Raw genomic sequence first — 22,111 nt, 5'->3', positions numbered from 1 at the left:
ACATTCATATCGCTAAAGCGTTTATGCAAATATCATGATAACAGCAAACAAAGACAACAATGTCGTCCAGTTTGAAGGCCAGCCATTTCTAAACCCCTTGTCCTCTTCACACGCTTATTATGGGCCACACGGCTGGGAATAATTGGAGCCGTGGAAGCAACAGCCAGATAAGCTTTGAGTGAATGAGGGCAGGGAGTTACGCTACGGGGATGCAAGTGTGCCAACAACCTGCCATGTTTTTTCACCTTCTCTAACCGCGGAAAAGACCAAGTTTGTTTTTACATCTGTTCTCACACGTGTCTCTCTTCTTCAGTGTCAAGCTTCCATATCTGGGGCTGCGTTTACAATCAGCTGCACTCCAAAGCATCTGTGCCATTCCACTGCTTATTATATTGATTTGTTTTGAGCACAATGAGTATTTCAAGGCTATGACTGTACTATGACAAAGCTGGGGATTTTCAATACAGAAATGTTTTGTTGACATGCAATAAAACAATACACGCATACTAACAGGATAAAGCGAATACAGAGGAAAATCCGATGGGCCTTGCTTACAGATTGCCTTCCAAGATAACAGTTTTAAGGTCGGCAGGACAGCTCACGGGGAAGACGTTGTGGGATGTGTTGCGGCGCTCTATCAGCGTAGCCATGGCTTCCCCTAAATCCAAGTGGTTCAGGTACCCGGGGGCCATTCGTTCTGGGGCCGCCACACCCGTATTGATTTTCACCTGTTTGAAGATATATTAAAGACAGGCATCATAGAGGAACAAATATGAGGATATACTTTCGTGACATTTAATTAAGCACATCTACAGTGAGTGGGCATATCATGGACGGAATATAACCCCATGAGTTTGAGGAGAGTTTGATGAGACACACCTGGTTGAGTTTGCATGGCACCTCTTGATACTCTTCACGCAGAACCTGACAGAACGCCAGAGCGCTGGCTGCCCCTATGGTCAGGAACCCTGTGCCCGGCATGAGCAACTTCTCTCCAGCACCTCCTGGATAACACAGAACGCATCAGCAGGGGGAATCATTTACTTTTTGTTGCCACATCAGCCTGCATAATGGTCAGTGGATTGAGAAAATTCACTGGCCATTAAATTCTATTTCAATTTTTAAATGTTTTTGCCATCTAAATCTGGTTCTTATAGAAATCTCTCTCTGAAAATATATGTATATGTGACCCTGAACCACAAAACCAGTCTTAAGTCGCTGGGGTATATTTGTAGCGATAGCCAACAATACATTGTATGGGGCAAAATCAGGTATTTTTCTTTTCTGCCAAAAATCATTAGGATATTAAGTAAAGTTTATGTTCCATGAAGATATTTTGTAAATTTCCTACCATAAATATATCAAAACTTAATTTTTTATTAGTAATATGCATTGTTAAGAACTTTACTGGACAACTTTAAAGGCGATTTTCTCAATATATATATATATATATATATACAATTTTTTTTTTTTTTTTGCACCCCCAGATTCCAGATTTTCAAATAGTTGTATCTCAGCCAAATATTGTCCTAACAAACCATGCATCAATGGAAAGCTTATTTATTCAGCTGTTATATGATGTATAAATCTTAATTTTAAAAAATTGACCCTTATGACTGGTTTTGTGGTTTAGGGTCACATATGTATGTTCCATTTTCTTCGATTTATTTCCACAGGTCTTAACCAGACAAACCCATTTCTACTAAATAAATAATTTTGTCAATTGGAAAGGTTCCATCATGGAGCATAAATGTTCTTCAGGTTCCAAAAGTTTTTACTCTTTCTTTCTTTCTTTAATTTTTTTTATTTTTATTGTATTTATTTATTTTTGCAGTAATGGCAAACAGCTCTCAAAAGAAACTTAGTGTAAAGATAATTTTAATAACCTGACTAAACTTTTTCCACTATAACAAACCTGTTGTGCAATACAAGGGTTCCATGAATGGTAAATGTTCTTCATGAAACCATAAAGAACCTTTATTTTTAAGAGCACATGCATTGTTGCAGTTCCTAAAAATGTTACCACCTATCTGACCATTGATTTTGTTTTATTGATTTGTGTTCTGAATTTGCCGAGTGATTAATGTGGACTCGAGTAGTTTTTATTAATGCTCATTTATACACTGCACTCACAATTATGTTCCACATATAGCTACATAACTTTAACCAAATATATGTTTTGGAGGGCACGTTCCTAAAAATGTTACCACCTATCTGACCATTGATTTTGTTTTATTGATTTGTGTTCTGAATTTGCCGAGTGATTAATGTGGACTCGAGTAGTTTTTTTAATGCTCATTTATACACTGCACTCACAATTATGTTCCACATATAGCTACATAACTTTAACCAAATATATGTTTTGGAGGGCAAATAATGATGTACCTGTGATGAACGTGTAGGTGCAGTTAGGATCATCTCTCACCAGGGGAAAGAACGCTTTCCAAGACACAAAGGTGCTGAAAAGCAGAGTCTCAATAACCTGTTGATCAGAAACAAAGAGTTTTGAGCAATCAAATGATGATGGATCATTTGACCCAAGGATGAAAGCTGAGTTCTAACGCAAAATGGCGATGGTGAAATGTTGTGCGTCATATAAGCAAGTATAAAGAATCGCTGAAAGGGATCAATGAGGGGTTGCAAGGGTAAAAGCTGCTCTCTCACCCAGTGCAGTTCTTTGAGGGGTTGGGTGTGAGGTGGACCTCCCTGCCACCAGCTGAAGCCCAGAGAGGACACCACATCTGTGATCTTACCCACAGACTTGAGCAAGGCCTGTTTCACCTCCTCTACCCCTTCTTCTGAGCCTGATAGATTAGGAGAATATTTCATCAGTCACAAACAATCCAAAATCAATGAGACCGCAAAATGTCTAGAGTTGCAAAGATAAAAGATTAAAAAAAAAAAAGATGCAAAAGATACATACCAACATTCCCCACTAAAGTGGTCAGGTTACTTTTTGTGCTAGGTGAAACAAACCCCTTGAGTTTTTCCAACTTGCTGCTGTCTCTGGAGATCACCGCAACCTTGAAACCTAAATATGTGTTTGCATAATTACCACACATGCAATGCAGAATTTAAAAAAAAAAATACATTTATGCAAAGAAATGTATTTTTTTCATTTAAAGTTAAAGAAAGAAAAAGTTGAATCGATTTAGAATTAAATTACGGAATCAAAATTGAGATCTGAATTTAAACTAAAAATCTAATAGTGGTGGCAATATAATTGCTTTCCTAATCATAACTGCTCTGAATCTAATTTTAAACTTATAAATAAAATTGTAAGCAATATGTTTAGAAAAATCAGAACTGGGCAGTTGAGGGCATTTTCTAATTTGCTTAATAATAATAATAATAATTAGTTACTGTTTTTATTTTAGATTCTTTAAATAAAAAACAATGCTTACTATTATATATATTAAGTGTAAATACTTAATATGCTCTTACCTCTGTCCAGGAGAGCTTTCACTATCCCGGAGCCGACAGTTCCTGCTCCACCGAGCGCTAAAACCACCCTGTCCCCGTTTGACATCGCGCACACAACCGCTGCAGCAGTGCACACGTCTGAGATTGATTATGCTTTATGGGCTTCATGTCTCCTGCTGCTCAAGATCTTTAAATCGAACCGCAGCAACAACGCCACGCCCCTTTCAAAATGACACGCCCACCTAATTATGCATTCCTTTATTCTTTATCACAAATCAATTACAGTTTCAAAGAAACTATTTTACAGGAAAATGATCAATGTTGAACTGAAAAAAAATCCTTATACTGTAATAACTAACAGTAATATCATCTTGCAAGTAGAAATGGTTCTAATAATTAAGTTTGATACCAGGGTCAGAACCTGTTTTTATACAGTCTATGGTCAGAACTGATATTACCAACAGTTTCTATCATATATTACAGCGCCCTCTTGTGAACTATCACTGGCATATACACTATATTGAGTAATCATTGCAAACTGCACATTGAGAGTGGTATAAACTACGAATACATTTGTATAAATGATATTTTTCACAAAATGAGAGAAATCTCTGTTTATTAGACTTGGGATAAGGAATAGTGATCTCAAAATTGATATGGAATACTTTTCATATATGAAACTATTTTTTACCGATTTTATTTTATTTATTTTTATACTCTTATATGTACTTTTTTCATTTACTTGTTAGTTTATAGAGTTTGACGACATTGCCACCCTAAAAAAATTCACGTGAGCCGAATACGGAAGTGATGTCAAAAAAGTTTCTCCACTGGGATTACTTTTTTCATTTACTTGTTAGTTTATAGAGTTTGACGACATTGCCACCCTAAAAAAAATTCACGTGAGCCGAATACGGAAGTGATGTCAAAAAAGTTTCTCCACTGGGAAACAGCGACGTTCTTCAAAGCAGTTTGTGTTGGACGCTGAACGTTGATCAGGGAACAGATTTCGTGTATTTAGTTCATTTGTTGCAGTCTGAAGTGAACGGCGTAAGTGTGTCAAGAGCTTTGCTGATTTAAATGTAATGAGTCAGTTGGGAAAATATTTCAGTGGCGTTGGTTTTGCTTGGGAAAGGCACAAGATACACAGTCTTTAAACGTTTAGCGTTATTTATTGTTCAACAATGTGCTGTACATTAAATATTATATTTAATCAAATATATGTAATAACTACAGAATTTTGTAAGACGGTGGTTTGAGCTAATCTGACGGAACTGTGCTTTCGATCTTGGAAGATCACTTTCACTTTGTTGATTTATAAGTAGCATTATAGATGGTTTGTAATAGTCTAAATTTCCACATATATTCAATTACTAGTCAGATTGAATTGAATCTGATATGGATATATCATCTCTAGATGACATTTTCATATAGTTTTTAGTTACGTTAATGACATGCAAAAAAATAGCAACATGCTTGTTTATGTATATCTCTTGTGATTATTGTCATGGTTAATGATTATAATTTGTTTGTCAATAAATACACTTACAATATTGTTTCTACTAGGATGAATTCTGCTCATAAAAAGACAGCGGATGGTCTCATCAATAGGTACCAGACTAACTTGGAGAGACGAATTGAGAAGGGGGATCGAAGTTTGATCTGCAGGGATGAGGATTTTTGTAAGGAAGTTGAGAGGCTCCTTCACAAGGGCAATGCCCAGAAGATGCACAATCTACATGGATTAGATTCACTGGCAGTGATGGAAAAATCTCTCCATGCATTTCCCTCTAAAACTGGCCAAATGGGGCTTGAGAAAGTTTCCAAGGCCTTTGAAGTGTTGGAGCTCGCGGCATTAAACCTCTACGTCTACCCCTGGAGAAGAGAGTACAGACTGGTGAAGGTATGTGGAAATACTGGTGCTCCACCTACAGATTTCTATTAGTTTGAATGACATTTTGTTTGTTTTCGCTACCTTAAAATAGTCTCTTTCTCCTCACCAGATGTTTTCAGGTATGTTCACTCATTTGATCAAACCTGCACTGACGCTTCAGCAGGCTAAAGAGCTGTTTGGTTTGCTTGGATACCAAGCTTCAAGTCCTAATGAAGAAGAAGAGTTGGCGCTGAACTCCAAACTAGTTCCTGAAACTGATTTTTTACTCAGTCTTGCATGTGGCTTCTTCATTGCTCGGATGGAATGCCAGCTGCTACTTTTGGCTTTGGGCTCTGTGGACAAAGGTGTGGAGTGGGTTCTACAGCTAGTCAAGGAGAGGCAGATAGGCCACAGTCTTCAGATAGCATTAGAGAACACCATGAGAAAGTCAGATGCTGCTAGTGTTTCAGACGCCATCCTGACTGGTGGCATGGACGCTGAGCTGGATCTGTACACAGAGCAGGCAGATGCTTCTCACATGATGTCCATTTCTGATTCGCCACCTGACTCTTCTTATATGCAATCAAAAGAGAAGCCTTTAAGTAAGATTTTACAGAGAGAGCCCTCACAGTCAAACATGGTGAATAATGAGGACGCAAGGCAGGGAAAATCACTCATCAATCCAGGTCCAATGGAAAGCTTTGCTGAAAATCAAATTGAAGGTGATGCCCAGAGACAAGCAGCAGCAAAATTGTTGTGCAAGTGTATCACTCCAGATCAGTTATACATTTATGAGTGTGAGAACTGCAAAGACATGCACAGTTCATCATGTTCTCGTTATAGAGAGTGCAAAATGAAAGGACATACTTTAGCACTATGCTCAGACAAAGCTGAAGAGCTTTATTCAACACAAGACCAGATTAGATTGGCCAAGGAAAAATCAAAAGATTCCCTGAAAACACATTATTGTATGGATGGTCCTACTTCTGATTCATTTTTGGTGTGCTATGAGTGCCAGTTGATCCATGACCACAACTGTAATAATATTCAAATGTGCAATTTAAAACAACACAACGTGCAACCAACAGGAAAATTAAAACTCCCTCAAGGAGAACAAGCGAATTCCCAAAAGAGGCACAAATGTCTTTCTGCTGCACATCATAAGCAGTACTCCCAGGAAACAGGTGATTCAGAAAAACCAATACCATATCACGATTATTGCTGGAAGGGTGACCAAACATTGCCTGAAACTGTATGCCTCACTTGTAAAGTCTTTCATTTCTCTGGGTGTCCTGATCAACAACACTGCTCTCAAAAACACAACATACAAAATGTTAAAACATACTGCGTCACTTGCTTCAGTCTTGACCTTAGCCCCTTGCAGATATGCAGGTATTGTGGTGACGTGTATTGCACTCTGTGTTGCTATAAATATACCTTGATGTGTAGGTGTGGAAAGGCTTTCCTCAGACCTTCCTCTGTATAAAAACAACTGTCAGTGTTGACCATGTCTGGTTGAAGACACTGTTTTTAATCTCCAAATGAAGCCTGTTATTATTTAGCTAATTGCACAATAAGTCTGAAATACTGGGTAATAGATGACAATCTGTTACACTTTTGATATCAGCAATGTCTTTATATGATATTAAGAGCCAAATATTACAAGAAAGTAACAAAGTTCACTTGAGTTGACTATCTCTTACTAATCTATATGTCATACAGCAGGGGTGTCCAATCCTGCTCCTGGAGAGCTACTGTCCTGCAGACTTTAGTTCCAACCCTGCTCCAGCACACCTGTCTGTAATTATCAAGCAACCCTGAACACCTTGATTAGCTGGTTCAGGTGTGTTTGATTGGGGTTAGAGCTGAAATATGCAGGATGGTAGCTCACCAGGAGCAGGGTTGGACACCCCTGTCATACAGTAACATGGCTTGAAACTGTCTGTTATTGGTGAGATTGTGTGATGGCCACTACAATATTTGATGTATTCAGTTATTGGTATGATGTGTTCTGGAAAATTATGGCTTTGGGACTTAGCAACAACTCCAACCAATCACTGTGGTTTAGAGTGATATACTGCCCTATAATTATTAAATATAATGTACTGGTATTATGATTTTTTTATTGGAATTCATATAAAAATAAAGGATCTAAAGGAGAACTCTGCTTGTGCTTAAATGAAATTCTAAATATTACTATTACATATAGTGACCATATGTACTCTCATATTTATATGTCCTTCTAAACTGCCTAAAATGTCCAGGTTTAGGCTTTCTTCTCTTATTGATGTGCTCTCTACAGTACACGTATGCAGGTACATGTATTTGCATTGATTTGACTGTTTGCGTGCCATGATTGGTCAATTATGTACAATGCCTGCACACTAATGGTCAGAATACTTTTCAATCGTTACCATCAGAAAGTATGAAAACAATAGGAAAACAAATCCAAAACGTGGACAGTTTAAACAGTTTAGAAAAAAGAGGACATACAGTCACCATATTACAAAAAATGTCCTACTATTGCAGATGAAGTTGTTATTTCCATATGCTATCTGCAAAGGCTAAGTCTAATCTAGCTTGCTTGTAAATGCCCAATTTGAGAAATCATTTCTGCGTGTGAAATGTGATTAAATGCTTGTTTTAGATAACACAGGAGTGACAAGAACATCCATTTTCTCTGAGATCCAAAGGTAAGGTAATGTAGTTCTCAAAGCTTTATTCATTATACTCTTCCCATTTTACATTGATGAAGGTTTTACTGTCCATGCGATCGATATATAACACTCCATTAAGATGATCCATTTCATGCTGCAGTATTCTGGCTGGCCAGCCACTCGCTTGCCAGCTGACGGGCTCCGCTTTCTCATTAAGACCTTTGCAAAGAAGAAAAACATTTGTTTTGATTTGATGCTTTAAGAAAATCAGGAAGTAAATCCGCAATGGTTTTAAGTCAAGGTATGGGTTTCTTAATACATGTTGAGTCATCTTATTTTATTAATTCGTTTTTTGGGGTTTGACATTTTATTGCACTTTTACCTGAGACTTCTACAGACACGTAGCGTGGAACAGTTGCTGAAAACCCACAGATGCTCTCACAGGCCTCTTGAAAGATGACAGTGCGTCCATCTAGTACACGTAACTGTGGGTTTACAAAAATCATAAGAGGCACTGCCACCAGACCCCGAGCTTCAATAGAAGCGATTGAGCTGTCCTCCAGCATTTTCTTTGGATACTCCAAGGCTAGTATTTGTAGAGGAACACCAATCTGGGGTGCGCTCAGGCCGACACACTCAAGCTTCCTCATCACCTTGACTAGGGTCTTTATGACCTTCTGCACTTCTGGGTCCTGAATGGCTCCGGGTTCCACCGCCGCAGCCTGTGAACGTAGCACAGGATCTCCAACCTGACACACATGATTGTATGGAGGAGCTGGTGCACCTTTGACTTTCCTTTTCATGTACTGTAAGTAGGAGCGCATCTTGATGTTGGTAGAATGAGTACGTGGGGATGCGGTACACGTGAATGGGGACCAGGGCAAAATAATCCTAACTGGTTTTGAAAGTACATAATTTGTCTGACATTTTAAGACACAATGTGAAAATGTCCTGCAGTGCCTGAACATGACTGACTGAAAAGCTTCTCTCGTCACCTGGGGGGAAAAAATGTCACCAAATACAAAATAATTAATGCAATAAACATGCATGCCAACTAGTGAATAAGTCCAGTTTTCTTTTGGCTTAAGCTGAATGCACATTTAAATGTACAAATACATAAATAAGCAGTAATGCATTTTTTTTAAAAGTAGCTAGATAGAAGGAGTGAAATAAACGATCAAATGTTAGCTCTAAATTTATTGATATTAACATTTTTCCAATGACATGACAAAACAATGATTTTAACACACAAAAAAGTACTCAGTCACTTTTATGATCAAGGGTCAGTACTCACCAGCACACTAATAATTCCTTATGTTAATAAATAATTCGAATTTCACGTGCAAATGTCTTTAAGCAGTGAGAAGCATTTCACTGAGGACAGACCATTCCGGAAAACGTTACCGACACCGACGACAGTTTGTCTTTTCTTTAAAATAAAAGTATCCGGGTGAAAATAAAATTGTGGAATTATATAATTATTTATATAGTATATTATAAAGCAGCTGAGATGAGACACCTAGACCATTCATATCTTGAAACGGTTCAAACTTAAACAAAACTGACAAAAAATCTTTTATTTTAGTTACATTTTTCCTCAACGTTTACAACTTCCTGTTTCGTTCTAAGTCACGTGATCTAGTCAGCGTGAGGATTGTTTACACGTACGTTAAAAGGACACTCCTCCGGTCATATAAAGGCATAACGATCTACGTTTTCGATTAAACAACTATTGCTATTAACAGAACCTTTTATGGATACTATATGAAAATATTTTTTCCTCACATAATGCAATAAACATGCATGCCAACTAGTAAATAAGTCCAGTTTTCTTTTGGCTTAAGCTGAATGCACATTTAAATGTACAAATACATAAATAAGCAGTAATGCATTTTTTTTTTAAAGTAGCTAGATAGAAGGAGTGAAATAAACGATCAAATGTTAGCTCTAAATTTATTGATATTAACATTTTTCCAATGACATGACAAAACAATGATTTTAACACACAAAAAAGTACTCAGTCACTTTTATGATCAAGTGTCAGTACTCACCAGCACACTAATAATTCCTTATGTTAATAAATAATTCGAATTTCACGTGCAAATGTCTTTAAGCAGTGAGAAGCATTTCACTGAGGACAGACCATTCCGGAAAACGTTACCGACACCGACGACAGTTTGTCTTTTCTTTAAAATAAAAGTATCCGGGTGAAAATAAAATTGTGGAATTATATAATTATTTATATAGTATATTATAAAGCAGCTGAGATGAGACACCTAGACCATTCATATCTTGAAACGGTTCAAACTTAAACAAAACTGACAAAAAATCTTTTATTTTAGTTACATTTTTCCTCAACGTTTACAACTTCCTGTTTCGTTCTAAGTCACGTGATCTAGTCAGCGTGAGGATTGTTTACACGTACGTTAAAAGGACACTCCTCCGGTCATATAAAGGCATAACGATCTACGTTTTCGATTAAACAACTATTGCTATTAACAGAACCTTTTATGGATACTATATGAAAATATTTTTTCCTCACAAGTAACGCTAATTACTCATGTTTCATTATGGCAGGAGGATAACAGTAGGCGTTGTCTTATTTATACAATTCTATGCTGACAGTTATTTTCAGTCTATGTATGGTTTAGGAAATGTATTTTCTCTTAAAAATGTGTATTTGTTATTCGTAAATGAAAGTGAAATTAAATAGGAGGTGGTCACGTGTTTGCATCGTTGTAGTAGGGAGAGATATCTAGAGTACGTACTACATCCGTGATTAGCTGAACATGGCGCAGGGGAAACAGGCCATCGGTGGACTGTAAACAAGAGGACATTTTGGGGTAACTTCGACATCGTACCATGCACGTGTGAAATGGTCTCAATCTCGATATACTGGACCACTTGTTCTGCTTCATTGATGACTACGAGGCGACAGATTGAGTGCAACACGTCCAATTGCATTCATAAACATTTCTATAGGACTTCAAACCCCTGAGCATTCAGTGTTTGGATATTTAAACAAAAAAAAGCCTTGTTTTATTGTGGATGGCATCCGTGCACGACCAAATGGCTGCAGCTGGAAAAGTCAAACGGAGTAAAGATCTGCCCCAAGGCGTTGAGAGGTTAAAAGAGGAGCACAGAAAGGTCAGGACAGGAGTAACGTTTATTTCATATACCACCAATGCATTCCTGCAGATATCAAAGCCTATAGTGTCCATGCACGTGATCAATCATCAGCATCGATTTATCGTTTATGTTGTTTTTGCAGGATAGTCGCAGAATTACGCGTCTCGTTCTCTGGAAAGTTCTTTGTGTATCACGTGTTGCTGTTGGCTAGCTGGTTGCAAACAGTAATTTTGCTTTGGTGTATGTGTGTTTCTGATACTTTGCAATAAAATGCACGTACATATTTATAGGCAATGTATCTCAGTAATTATAACAGTAAATTATTCATGTATAGTAGCTAGAAAACAATCTTTGTTCCAGCACATGTTGTCCACGCTGCCAGAATGCATACAGCAAGCAAAAGCTTACCGTACTGTTGTTACAGTAGGTAGTTTACATGCTGTGAAATTACTCTGTGAAGGTAAGGGTTACTGACTTATTTATATTTGCATGGTATTTTGAGTGATATGAGTAAGTGAAAGGCAAACAAGCATAGTGTCTTTTAACCTATGTGTTGACATTGGAGGATCAACCTCAGCTGGCCACATATGAAAGCTACATTTGTGCTGCTTCATTTAAAATCAACAAGACTGGAAGATTTTTTTATTTAGAAGATCTGGAAAGTTCTGTGTTGCACTGCCCTCAGCAACACGTCTTTTAGTAGAGAGAGAAAAAGAAAAAACACATAATGCATGTCTGCTCATGCTGTTAGACATGCTTTATATTGTTTTATTGGTGGGTGAATCTCATAAAGGACATATCCAGCTCCTGTTGCACCTCAATATGAAAGAAGTTCTATTTCTATAGATATTTTGCATGAAGAAAGAGTAAGGATAAAGAAAATTAAGCTTATTTTTAGGAGCATTAAGATCATTTGAACTTTGACATTTTCATGACATACAAGTACATTAACCTTTAAATGTTTATTGACATAATGCCAAAACAATTTCTTTCTTATTGCTGTAATTACAAAAAAATTTTTTTAATAATGGCCGTGAGAGGGAGAGAGAAAAGGGAGTTCCAAAAAAAACCTCACGGGTATATAATGTATAATAATAGGGCAATTATTATAAAATGAATAAGTGCAAATAATCCTAATGTACCTAAAAAGGGTTTCATTTTGTGCAATAGGACTTATTAGCTTAGTCTAGTACAGACTCTTATTGACATAGACATTGCCATAAACATGCATTACAGGGTACCTTGTCACAATATCTCTTGAAAAAATTTCAGGACTATTGTTCATTCTCTCTATAATGGCCAATTCACATTACCAGATTAATATAGATAATTTAGCAGCGATTGTCACTGGTTGTCTGTGGCATTTTGGGAATCTCAGCGGTTATGAAATGACAAATTGTGTCTGTTTCCACAACAGGTGGTGAAAGATTGCAGAAGTCAAATTGAGCACTGGTGGGTGTCCTCGTGCAATTTAACATGTCTCGTTTCAGACATGCATAACGTTATTATCAATGTATCATGTCAGTGTTTCTCAGGCTGTGACTATTCATTGATGCATGTTAGCTTGTCATTGGTTATTTATTGGTTGTTGAAGGTTTACTTTTGGAATGGAAATGCTATTGTGAATCACTGTATAGATGTTGATGGTTATGACCAGATTTGACAGGCTTTTGTTAAATTCCTTTTCCTATTTAAAAAAAATTGTCAGTAGGTAGAACAAAAATAGAACTTGTATGTCAACAAACCAACAATTTCCTTTTAAGTGATTAATTTTTCTCTCTGACTGTCAGGAAAAAAGTGGAAAATGACTATGAATCTCTTCAAGACCGCCTCAGGACTTTGCCTGACAAGTTGTCTTATGATATTATGGTATGGTGGCACTTTTCAATTACTGACGCACCCAAATTAATCTTCACATCTAGATACACAAACATTTTCTATTCCTGCGCAACAAAATATTGACTTATCATCAGAGTTTTATTCACACCATTTTAGCCTGTTTTAAGACCTGTTTACATCAAGGATGATAACTATAACCATAAAGTTTTAATAATCATTGTTATTCTATGAGAATAGGAAAGTTCACACCACGACTATAACGATAGTGACATAGAGGAACGATATCGTTGGAATCACTTTGAGCAATTGTTTCTAGCTGATGAACAATAAAAACATTAACAGCCAATCAGAGCTTGAGCATTTAAAGTGACAGGCAGCATAATTGCAGTGTGCGCTTATAATGCATGTTGATTTGGTACCATTATAGTTATAATTTTTGGTGTGAGCAGGCCTTTACTTGTCAGATTTGAAAATGAAGAAATTGAAAGTGTCACTGTTACTTTAAGCCCTGATTGTTTGGATGTTTTTTTTAATATGATAGGTACCATTTGGTCCCTTGGCTTTCATGCCGGGAAAGCTAGTTCACACTAATGAGTTAACGGTGCTCCTCGGGGATAACTGGTTTGCAAAGTGTTCTGCCAAACAAGCTGATGCTCTTGTGGAACACAGAAAGAAACGTGAGTTCATTTTTATTCTATTAAAGGGGTCATAAGATGCTTTTTTTAAAGATCATTATTTTGTGTATTTGGTGTAACCGAATATGTTGACATGCTTTAATGTTCAAAAAACACATTATTTTTCAAATACTGTACATTATTGTAGGTCCTCTATGCCCCGCCTCTCTCAAACACGTCGTTTTCTACAAAGTCCCTCCTTCCGACAAGCGCAGTCTGCTCTGATTGGCCAGCTGACCCAGTGTATTGTGATTGGCCGAACACCGCAAGCACTCGTCGGAAATGTAATGCCCCTTACCATAATCGCGAGCTTCATCTTTCAAAATAAATGTAAAGACAGAGCCCGAAAGGGGAACAGAGTCGCGTGACAGACACAGTGATGAAGCTGGTATGTGTTTGCAGTACACAAGCCACAGTTAAGGCAGCTGACTCCACTGTGATGTGACCCCTCCCCCCCTCTCTCTCGCTCGCTCGCGCACACACACGATGCGCAAAACTCCGCATTTGAACAGTCAATAGCAAATACTTAAACTAATAACAAAACAGTAGCTGATTCAGAAGCGCCAGATTGCAATAATCTTAAAGATTCCTAAATGCATCTACTTTCGGAAGGCCAAATAAAGTGCTTTTGCTTTCGCCTAGAAACACACAGCGTCTCCCTGACATGGCTGCTTCAACACTAACCGCGGTTACTGAAACCATGCCTTCTTTCTTTGCGTGAACATTTGGGCGGCATTATGCAAATATTTCCACATAGTGAGGTAGATATGTGGGGGCGTGTTAGAACGAGCCGTTTTAGGGGGGTGTGGCAGAGTCTTAACTTTGATAAAGAATATCTTTTTGGTTTTGAGACTTTAGTCTTTGCAACTTCAGGGATCTTATATATGCACAATCAGCTTGTAACACTCCAAAGAGAAAGGAAAACTTGAAATCGCATCTTATGGCCCCTTTAAGATTTTCCATTGACGAATTTTGAATGATCCATACAACTTGACCTGATATGTTATTTTTCCAGATGTCAAAAATACGCTAGATGACTTACAGAAAGTGATGAAGAACTTTCAGAACAGAGCCGACTTTACAGATGATCTTGAAAAATTGACTGGTGTAAGTGTCCTAACCATGACCTCGTTACTGTGTGACATTATATGGAAACCTTATTCTGAGGTTTTCTCCTCTGGAAGAAACAATCACGTCCAGTCTTCTTCTTTTTTAACAGGATACTGGAGATTTTGTAGACATTAGAGAAGAAGTTATAAATGAGGAAGAAGTTACCAAAGGTTAGTCTGGTCTAGTTTTTCAGATTAACTTGTGTGTTATCGGGTTGTTTTATCTTCTGTTGATCATTTACCCCCTATTGTGCTTTCACAGGAAAACATCGTTTGGCCCACAAAGGGAACTCTAAACCTAAGCAGGAGTATTTGTTGGAGCTCGAAGGTGACAAGAAGAAAGAAGGCGATGAAGAGAGAACGACAGGGGTGCTGTCAGAGGAGGAGCTGTGGGCTCGACTTGATGAACTAGAACGTCAGGAGGAACTTCAAGATGAAAGATACCGGTAAAATATTGAATTTCCACTAAAATATTAAGCAGCACAACTGTTTTTAACATTGATAATCATAAGAAATGTATCTTGATCACCAAATCAGCATATTAGAATGATTTGTGAAGGATCATGTGACACTGAAGACTGAAGTAATGGCTGCTGATAATTCATCTTTACCATGACAGGAATAAATTACATTTTAAAATACGTTAAAATAGAAAACTGTTATTTTCAATTGTAATATGTCACACTTTTGCTGGTTTTACTGTATTTTTAAATCAAGTTAATGCAGCCTAGGTGAGCTTAAGAGACTTCTTTCAAAAACAGACAACAATTTTTACCAACCTCAAACTTCCTCCAGTGTTTACAATAAAGTATTGTGCATAGCATTAAAATGGAAATCAACCCCAGATAACACAATTATATACTTTTCTTAAAAGAAATGCCGAGTAATCTTATCTATATCACCATAGAGTGCCTTTCAACCCTCACAATACTCAAACATTTTGGTTTTAATTTCCCATACGCTTTGTCATGTCATAAATAGTAAAGTACTATAGACTATGACTCTATAGTCAAGTACTATAGAAACGTATTAGCTGAGCTCCCACACATTTTTTTTAAAGATAATTATGGGCCATTATTCGATGCATAAACCATAAGATATGTCCACCCTGTCATTGATATATATATATTACTGTTTTAATACGTTTTCATTGCAAAATTAAGATGCAAATTATATTTTCTGAAAGGTATGATGTCCCTTTCCTAAACGGGGTTATTTGTTTACTTTCAAATCATAAATACATAAAAGATTTTATGTAAACCATGTGTTTTTAAAGAAACTCATACAATTCACACATGTATTTTTTCTTATTTGGAGAAAGCTGGTATTTGGATGTAGTTTTTTCTTTGCAGGTTATTGCCCCCACACCTAGCTATTGAACACACTGGATTATATAGATATGATTGAATTATTATTTAAAATATTATTGTAAAATATCAAGATAACATGGTGGACCAGCACATGACGGGGTGGACACATAATGCAGAACAGGCAAATCATGACAAAATAGGACAATGATATATTTATTCAACTTCTAAAAAAAATTATATAATAATAATAAATAATATAATTACATCCTCAATCACACTGATATACTCCCCATTCATTTTAGTTTTTAGCAATATTAACTACAAATGAATGCTATGTCCACCCTGTCATGTGTATGTCCACCCTATCGAGTCTAAGTGGCCGACAGGGTGGACATTTAGGAACAAAGACAGGGTGGACATTTTGAGCTTCAATTAGCATATTAGCTCACAAAAACTGTGACTAGCTAAATGGTTAGTCTGGTTGTTGAAGAGAATTTGGTATATTTAAACTTACATAATTTGAAATACTTCTGGCATATTTTATGTCGACAGGGTGGACATATTAAGCTTTGGCAAAACAAGTAAACAAACTCAGATGAAAGAAAATTTGTCAATTGAATAGTCACCAACTTATTCACCTGTTGAAATTCCCGCCACTGAAGATACAAAAAAATCTGTTGTCCTGATGTCACTAAAGGTGATGGCCTTTTTTTAAAGGGGTGGATTCTCCAATAAGACAGGGTGGACAACCATTCAAGGGACATGGACAAACTTGTTTTTATTAAATAAAAATATTGTTTTTATTACCAAATGGTCAATACACTCAAATTGAGTAATCTCTTATTTAACTAAGAGATTACTATTAGTTAAAGTACTAAAGTATAAAAACATAGCCTAATATAATACACCCTTTCATAGTCATTTTTATGTTATGTTATTATGGCAAATGAGTTATGTACAGGACACCAAAAGGCACCCTACAGTGATATTGACCCTAATAGTATGCTTATAGATTTGGTCTATTTTTTTCTCCTGTTATACTAGATTGGACAGCACAGACACTAATGGAGAAGACACCACTTCCTCCTCAGAGGAAGAGAAGGAAGCAGATGGTGGCAGCGATGTCCAGGTTAATGGCCATCAGAAGGAAAATGGCTGGGTACCGCCATCTATCACAAGTCAGATGAACGGCACTAATGGCTCGCACCCTGAGGATGAGGAGGAGGAAGATTGTGATGAGGAAGCAGGCAATGGTCTTCCAACAATCTACTTTTCTCATACTGCAGAATTCAAAAAGGTTAGTCGAGTGCTACATAACCCTCTTAGATAATGTTATAAAAGATGTATATTTCAAATAAATGCTGCTCTTTTGAATTTATTTTTTATTCATTAAAGAATCCTAAAAAATGTATCGTTTTACAGAAAAATATTAAGCAGCACAACTGATTCAACATTAATAATAAGAAATGTTTCTTGGGAGTAATGATTGCTGAAAATTCAGTGTTGTTATTACAGGGATAAATTTCATTTTTAAAAATAAGAAAGGAGAATATAATTGATCATATAATATGATATTTCACAATATTACTATTTTTACTGTATTTTTTGATGAAAAAAAAAGACTTATTAAAAACATATTTTAAAAACACAACAGGCTACATACATTGACCATCATATGGACCACATTCATGAATCGTTACGTTGCTTTTTTTGTCATTCTGCAAGCTTAATAACCCTATTCACTTTCATAGAAAAAGAACAGCTAGAACATACAACATGAAGGGGAGTTTTTTTTATTCATTAAAGAATCCTAAAAAATGTATCGTTTTACAGAAAAATATTAAGCAGCACAACTGATTCAACATTAATAATAAGAAATGTTTCTTAGGAGTAATGATTGCTGAAAATTCAGTGTTGTTATTACAGGGATAAATTTCATTTTTAAAAATAAGAAAGGAGAATATAATTGATCATATAATATGATATTTCACAATATTACTATTTTTACTGTATTTTTTGATGAAAAAAAAAATGTAATCAGCCTTGGCAAACCTAAGAGGCTTGTTTCAAAAACACACAAAAAAAATGACCAACCCCAGACTTTTGAACGGTTGTATATATTAACATTTTATTTTTTGCATTGAATTACTTTGTCCTGTCTGTCTTGAAAATAATAAGGTTTGCATAATTCTTTCTATCTATCTTCCCTTTTCCCTGTGAAGGTCAGGATAAATACAGGCAAGAACACCACTCTAAAATTCAGTGAAAGAAATGAACAAAAGGCGCAAGCCAAGCGGAAAAAGAAAAGTGGCAAAAGCAATGGCCATTCTCCTCATGAAAGTTACAAGATCACAAGCCCAGCAGACATTTATAGGTGACAGCCTAATGGGAGACATCATACATCTACTTTTATTGATGTATTACACTGTTTGTTTATACCGGTCCAGTTTTAACACCGTGTTTGTCTGCAGGGTGTTTGTGGACTTGGTGAATGGAGAGCCAATACCACGCAAGTCCATTTTGAAGTCCCGCAGCCGCGAGAACAGCGTGTGCAGTGACACCAGCGAGAGCAGCACAGCTGACTTCGAAGAGCGCCGTGCTGCTTTTGGACGCTCGTGGAGCCATGATGACGCCACGCACAGTGATACCAGCGATGGTGTTACAGAGGAGGAAAGCCCCACTGGAAAGAGCCCCCGCACTAATGGACGCTTTGAGGTAAAAAAGACTAACTGCTGTTGGTTAAAGTCAACATGAAATGGAAATTCACCCAGTCCATATTCTAATTGCATGATATTGATCTTACTATGAATTATGTGTTCAACCTGTAGTGCAGTGTGATTTTTAAAAAAACTAATTTTCTTTAAAAACTGTAAACTTTCATTGTTTATATCTTGTGGCAGAGAAAGTACTTTATATTAGGTGGTGTTACTGTTAACTAATATGTACTTACATTTTAAATTAATCATTTGATACAATGCACTTGTTGTGTACGTACATTTTTTTTACATTGTACTTGTATTTTAATAATACCTGCATGTAATTACATCTGTACACTTTTGACCCATCCCTTACACCTTAACCCACCCTTAAACCTACCCGTACCACTAAACCTTACCCGTATCCCACCTCAATAGCACCAAAAGTGTTTTGCAATACAATATGAACATAAGTACATTGTTGCAAGTACATATTAGTTAAGGCCAGCTAATAAAAAGTGGGTTTGAAAGTATTTTTTATTTCCTTCTAGTCCAGAATTTATATTAAATGTAATATTTTATGTCTTTGTCAGATAATATTCGCATTATATATTTAAATGTCTTTTGTGTGTTAGGCTTTTACAGGCACAGTGATTGAAAAGGATCCCCTGCCTTGCTCTATCCCACACCTGACCATTGCTCCTCCTGCCTTACCCACAATCCCTGAGAGAAAGCTGGAGGAGGTGGGCCCCGAAGCTACTCAGGAGCCACCCAAGAGGATGTCTAAGTTTAAAGCTACACGGTTGCATCAGAAATGAGTTCATCTCATCAGCACACAACTTCTGACTTTATCAATGGCTGTCCTCTTCCTCTGTCCTCCATAATATACTGTCATCTGTCTTTTTTTTTTGTGACATGCCATGCACCCTAGAAATTTTATTTGCTCTATAAGAGTAATTAATAGAGATAAATGACTTCCCTAATGTTTGCTTCTTTTTTTTTAAATGCCCGATGGTTTGTTTAAAGAGATAGTTCACCAGAAAATGAAAACTGTCATCATTTACTTACCTCTTTTCTTGTCTTTTCTCCTGTGGAACACAAAGGAAGTTATTTTGAAGTCGTTGTTCCACAGAAGAAAGTCATACAGGTTTGGATTGTCATGAGGTTGATTAAATGATGACAGAATTTTCTTTTTTGTGTGAGCTATCCCTTTAAGTTATGAAGAAGTTGCACATGTTGGTATCTTTTGTGTGTATTAGTTTAGATAAATAATAGTTAAAAATGGAATGGAAAAAATAAAATGCTAAAATGTTTTCAGAACAAACAAAACAGTAGTGTTAGGTCTATGATGTGATTTATTTTGGAAAATGCTTTATCACCGTTTATTCTCATTTTGTAAATTCATGACATTTATGTGCAACTTTGACCTATGGTGGTCATGACATAGCTGCCAGTTTTTGTCAGCTTAAAAAAAAAAAATGTTATCCCTTCTGAACTTTTGTCTCTGACTCTCCCTTATCTCGTTTTGTATATTGTTTTTGTGTTATTTACAGAGTTTTGGCTTTGTACATCAGCTTTTTTTGTGACATCCGGAAAATGTTGATGTAACTGAAAAGGGAAAAAAAATATTATTTTGACCGTACAAGTGTTTTAGCTGGTTATTAGGACATTATTTGATTGGGTTCGGTTCGGGTATAAATTTGTACATTCACTTCTGGGCAGGAAACAAGTCGCGGTTCTAGTGATGAAGCAATTCCTTTGTCATCATAGTGTTGTTCATTTAGAACCTTTAGAGGGCGCTCAAGCCTTTTACTTTTTTATCTTAAAAAATCTAAGCCAAAACAAACTGCTACTGAATCTAGGGCTCCCAATGTGAAGAAAATGTTACCAAAAAAAAGTTTTAGGGTTGTCAGATTTGGTGTTTTTACATAAGCATTTTAAACCTCATAAAATGGGTTTATAAAATATTTAGAATTATTAAAATTATTTTCAATATAAATTTTGGGCCAACACACACACATATATATATATATAAAATGACGGTGTCTTTAACTTAATTGTTAGATTATACATTTGTGTTGAATGATGCGATATGTCACAATAGATCAATCATGGGCGCATATCTACAGTCATTTACAAGGTTTGCAATGTGGCATTCAGTAAAAGTAGTTCAGCCTTCTTGGAAACTAGCATCTCAGAATAATCTAAAAACAAGATGACTCAGAGTGCTCCATTATTACGTCTGGCATTTAAAGGCAAGAATTGAGTACTTCTGAGGAGGACTGCCTCCATCAATGCCTTTGTTTGCACCGGTATCAGTCACTTGTGTTTGACTGCAGACTTATCCATCAGCACATTGACATTTGGATGTGGACAGGTTCTGAGTCAGCAGCTGGGCTGAACGCAGCTTACTCCATTCAATTAATTTCTGTCTAGAAAGACTGAATGATCAACTCAAATTTTTTTCCAGCATGATCTTCATGCTTCAAATGGCTAGGAGTTGGTTTTTGATGTCACTTACCAGGGCTGCTGTGAAAGTCACAAGAGATATCTCACATAGAATCAGCGATGTTAAAGAAATAGTACACTGAAAAGATGATAATCTCTCACCATAGACCTTAATCAGGTTAAACACCATATAGATTTTTTTAAAGTTACTTTTTCACGAGTTCACACTTACATATAATGAACAGATTAAATGTTATGCCTATTTGGCATGCTGTCCGGGGAGAGGGGTCCGAGCTCGTGTCTAAGCCCGGACCCAGAGCGCCCCCCCAGTGTTCCTCCCCGTGCTGGGGTAGGAATGGGCTGAAGGTGAGGAGTCGGGGGTGGTGGAGGGATGCTGAAAGACTAGAGATAATGGAGGTAAGGCTGCTTTGATTATTTATAGGGGTTCTCTCTTGTGCTGATTGGATAGATGGTGTACTGATGATGGACTGGCCGTGTTAATTATCTGCACGTGCTCCTCCCGAAATTTGTTAATAAAACATCACTTCACGAGTTCACACTTACATATAATGAACAGAGTAAAGGTTATGCGTATTTGGCGTGCTGTCCGGGGAGAGGGCTCCGAGCTCGGTAATTACTCTCAAGCCCAGGGTACTCCCCCTGTCCAGGGAGAGGGGTCCGAGCTCGGGTCTAAGCCCAGATCCAGAGCGCTCCCACAAAGATGCAATTAGTACGGGACAGCAGCCAGAGAGGAGCATTGATAATCCCCCAAAATTTGCAAAGCTTAAAATTGGTGGGCTGCTGGACGTCGTTTGTAGTAGCAGCACTGCTGAGGCTTTAGAAGACAGAACTAGAGGCTTCTGCTGAAGCGGGCGCTGCTGCGGCATCTGAAAAGAAAACTCCTGTGGGAGTGGGAACTGCTACGGCATCTGGAAAGAAAAAATGGCTTCTGC

The 22,111-nt window shown here is 37.0% G+C and overlaps 4 protein-coding genes across 7 annotated transcripts; 2 read left to right on the top strand and 2 right to left on the bottom strand.

Moving 5' to 3' along the window:
- LOC107553987 (uncharacterized) lies at positions 1-3,600 on the bottom strand. Its single transcript, XM_016236345.1, has 6 exons — positions 3,445-3,600; positions 2,924-3,031; positions 2,665-2,804; positions 2,386-2,482; positions 880-1,004; positions 1-728 (listed from the first exon to the last, which is right to left on the bottom strand). Exons 1-6 carry the CDS (start codon positions 3,527-3,529, stop codon positions 552-554), a joined length of 732 nt encoding a protein of 243 aa, XP_016091831.1. The 5' UTR covers positions 3,530-3,600; the 3' UTR covers positions 1-551.
- Positions 3,601-4,343: 743 nt separating this feature from the next.
- On the top strand, positions 4,344-7,081 carry LOC107553984 (spermatogenesis-associated protein 2-like protein). Of its 2 annotated transcripts, none has more exons than XM_016236340.1 (3): positions 4,344-4,422; positions 4,990-5,326; positions 5,427-7,081. In XM_016236340.1, the coding sequence occupies exons 2-3, from the start codon at positions 4,991-4,993 to the stop codon at positions 6,780-6,782; spliced, it is 1,692 nt and encodes a 563-aa protein (XP_016091826.1). In that variant the 5' UTR covers positions 4,344-4,422; position 4,990; the 3' UTR covers positions 6,783-7,081. The 2 variants fall into 2 exon arrangements, with proteins under 2 accessions (XP_016091826.1, XP_016091825.1); XM_016236339.1 differs by having other exon boundaries at positions 4,344-4,473.
- A 64-nt stretch (positions 7,082-7,145) lies between these two features.
- pdf (peptide deformylase, mitochondrial) lies at positions 7,146-10,129 on the bottom strand. 2 transcript variants are annotated; one of them, XM_016236344.1, is made up of 3 exons: positions 10,005-10,129; positions 8,336-8,948; positions 7,146-8,172 (listed from the first exon to the last, which is right to left on the bottom strand). In XM_016236344.1, the coding sequence occupies exons 2-3, from the start codon at positions 8,919-8,921 to the stop codon at positions 8,015-8,017; spliced, it is 744 nt and encodes a 247-aa protein (XP_016091830.1). In that variant the 5' UTR covers positions 8,922-8,948; positions 10,005-10,129; the 3' UTR covers positions 7,146-8,014. The 2 variants fall into 2 exon arrangements, with proteins under 2 accessions (XP_016091830.1, XP_016091829.1); XM_016236343.1 differs by lacking the exon at positions 10,005-10,129 and adding an exon at positions 9,248-9,372.
- A 373-nt stretch (positions 10,130-10,502) lies between these two features.
- uri1 (URI1 prefoldin like chaperone) lies at positions 10,503-19,744 on the top strand. 2 transcript variants are annotated; one of them, XM_016236341.1, is made up of 11 exons: positions 10,503-11,100; positions 12,500-12,534; positions 12,873-12,951; positions 13,463-13,598; positions 14,611-14,702; positions 14,815-14,875; positions 14,967-15,150; positions 17,050-17,311; positions 18,237-18,388; positions 18,486-18,729; positions 19,346-19,744. In XM_016236341.1, exons 1-11 carry the CDS (start codon positions 11,002-11,004, stop codon positions 19,526-19,528), a joined length of 1,527 nt encoding a protein of 508 aa, XP_016091827.1. In that variant the 5' UTR covers positions 10,503-11,001; the 3' UTR covers positions 19,529-19,744. The 2 variants fall into 2 exon arrangements, with proteins under 2 accessions (XP_016091827.1, XP_016091828.1); XM_016236342.1 differs by having other exon boundaries at positions 10,504-11,100; positions 17,059-17,311.
- The last annotated feature ends 2,367 nt before the right edge of the window (positions 19,745-22,111 follow it).

Source organism: Sinocyclocheilus grahami, unplaced genomic scaffold, assembly GCF_001515645.1.
Source record: "Sinocyclocheilus grahami isolate Dianchi unplaced genomic scaffold, SAMN03320097.WGS_v1.1 scaffold487.1, whole genome shotgun sequence".
Taxonomy (NCBI): domain Eukaryota; kingdom Metazoa; phylum Chordata; class Actinopteri; order Cypriniformes; family Cyprinidae; genus Sinocyclocheilus; species Sinocyclocheilus grahami.
The sequence above is the reverse complement of the archived record's forward strand: the minus strand, read 5'-3'. Positions and strand labels throughout refer to the sequence as shown.

What these genes read in the sequence shown, in the direction of transcription:
- LOC107553984 (XM_016236340.1), top strand. Translation starts at nt 4,991, where the DNA reads ATGAATTCTGCTCATAAAAAGACAGCGGATGGTCTCATCAATAGGTAC. An exon ending in GAGAGTACAGACTGGTGAAG is followed by an intron (nt 5,327 to 5,426) that starts GTATGTGGAAAT and finishes TCTCCTCACCAG; the next exon opens with ATGTTTTCAGGTATGTTCAC.
- pdf (XM_016236344.1), bottom strand. Translation starts at nt 8,921, where the DNA reads ATGTTCAGGCACTGCAGGACATTTTCACATTGTGTCTTAAAATGTCAG. An exon ending in CGTGTCTGTAGAAGTCTCAG is followed by an intron (nt 8,173 to 8,335) that starts GTAAAAGTGCAA and finishes TTCTTTGCAAAG; the next exon opens with GTCTTAATGAGAAAGCGGAG.
- uri1 (XM_016236341.1), top strand. Translation starts at nt 11,002, where the DNA reads ATGGCATCCGTGCACGACCAAATGGCTGCAGCTGGAAAAGTCAAACGG. An exon ending in TAAAAGAGGAGCACAGAAAG is followed by an intron (nt 11,101 to 12,499) that starts GTCAGGACAGGA and finishes TTTCCACAACAG; the next exon opens with GTGGTGAAAGATTGCAGAAG. An exon ending in CTTCAAGATGAAAGATACCG is followed by an intron (nt 15,151 to 17,049) that starts GTAAAATATTGA and finishes TTTTTTCTCCTG; the next exon opens with TTATACTAGATTGGACAGCA.
- LOC107553987 (XM_016236345.1), bottom strand. Translation starts at nt 3,529, where the DNA reads ATGTCAAACGGGGACAGGGTGGTTTTAGCGCTCGGTGGAGCAGGAACT. An exon ending in CACTTTAGTGGGGAATGTTG is followed by an intron (nt 2,805 to 2,923) that starts GTATGTATCTTT and finishes CTAATCTATCAG; the next exon opens with GCTCAGAAGAAGGGGTAGAG. An exon ending in CCCTCAAAGAACTGCACTGG is followed by an intron (nt 2,483 to 2,664) that starts GTGAGAGAGCAG and finishes TCTGATCAACAG; the next exon opens with GTTATTGAGACTCTGCTTTT.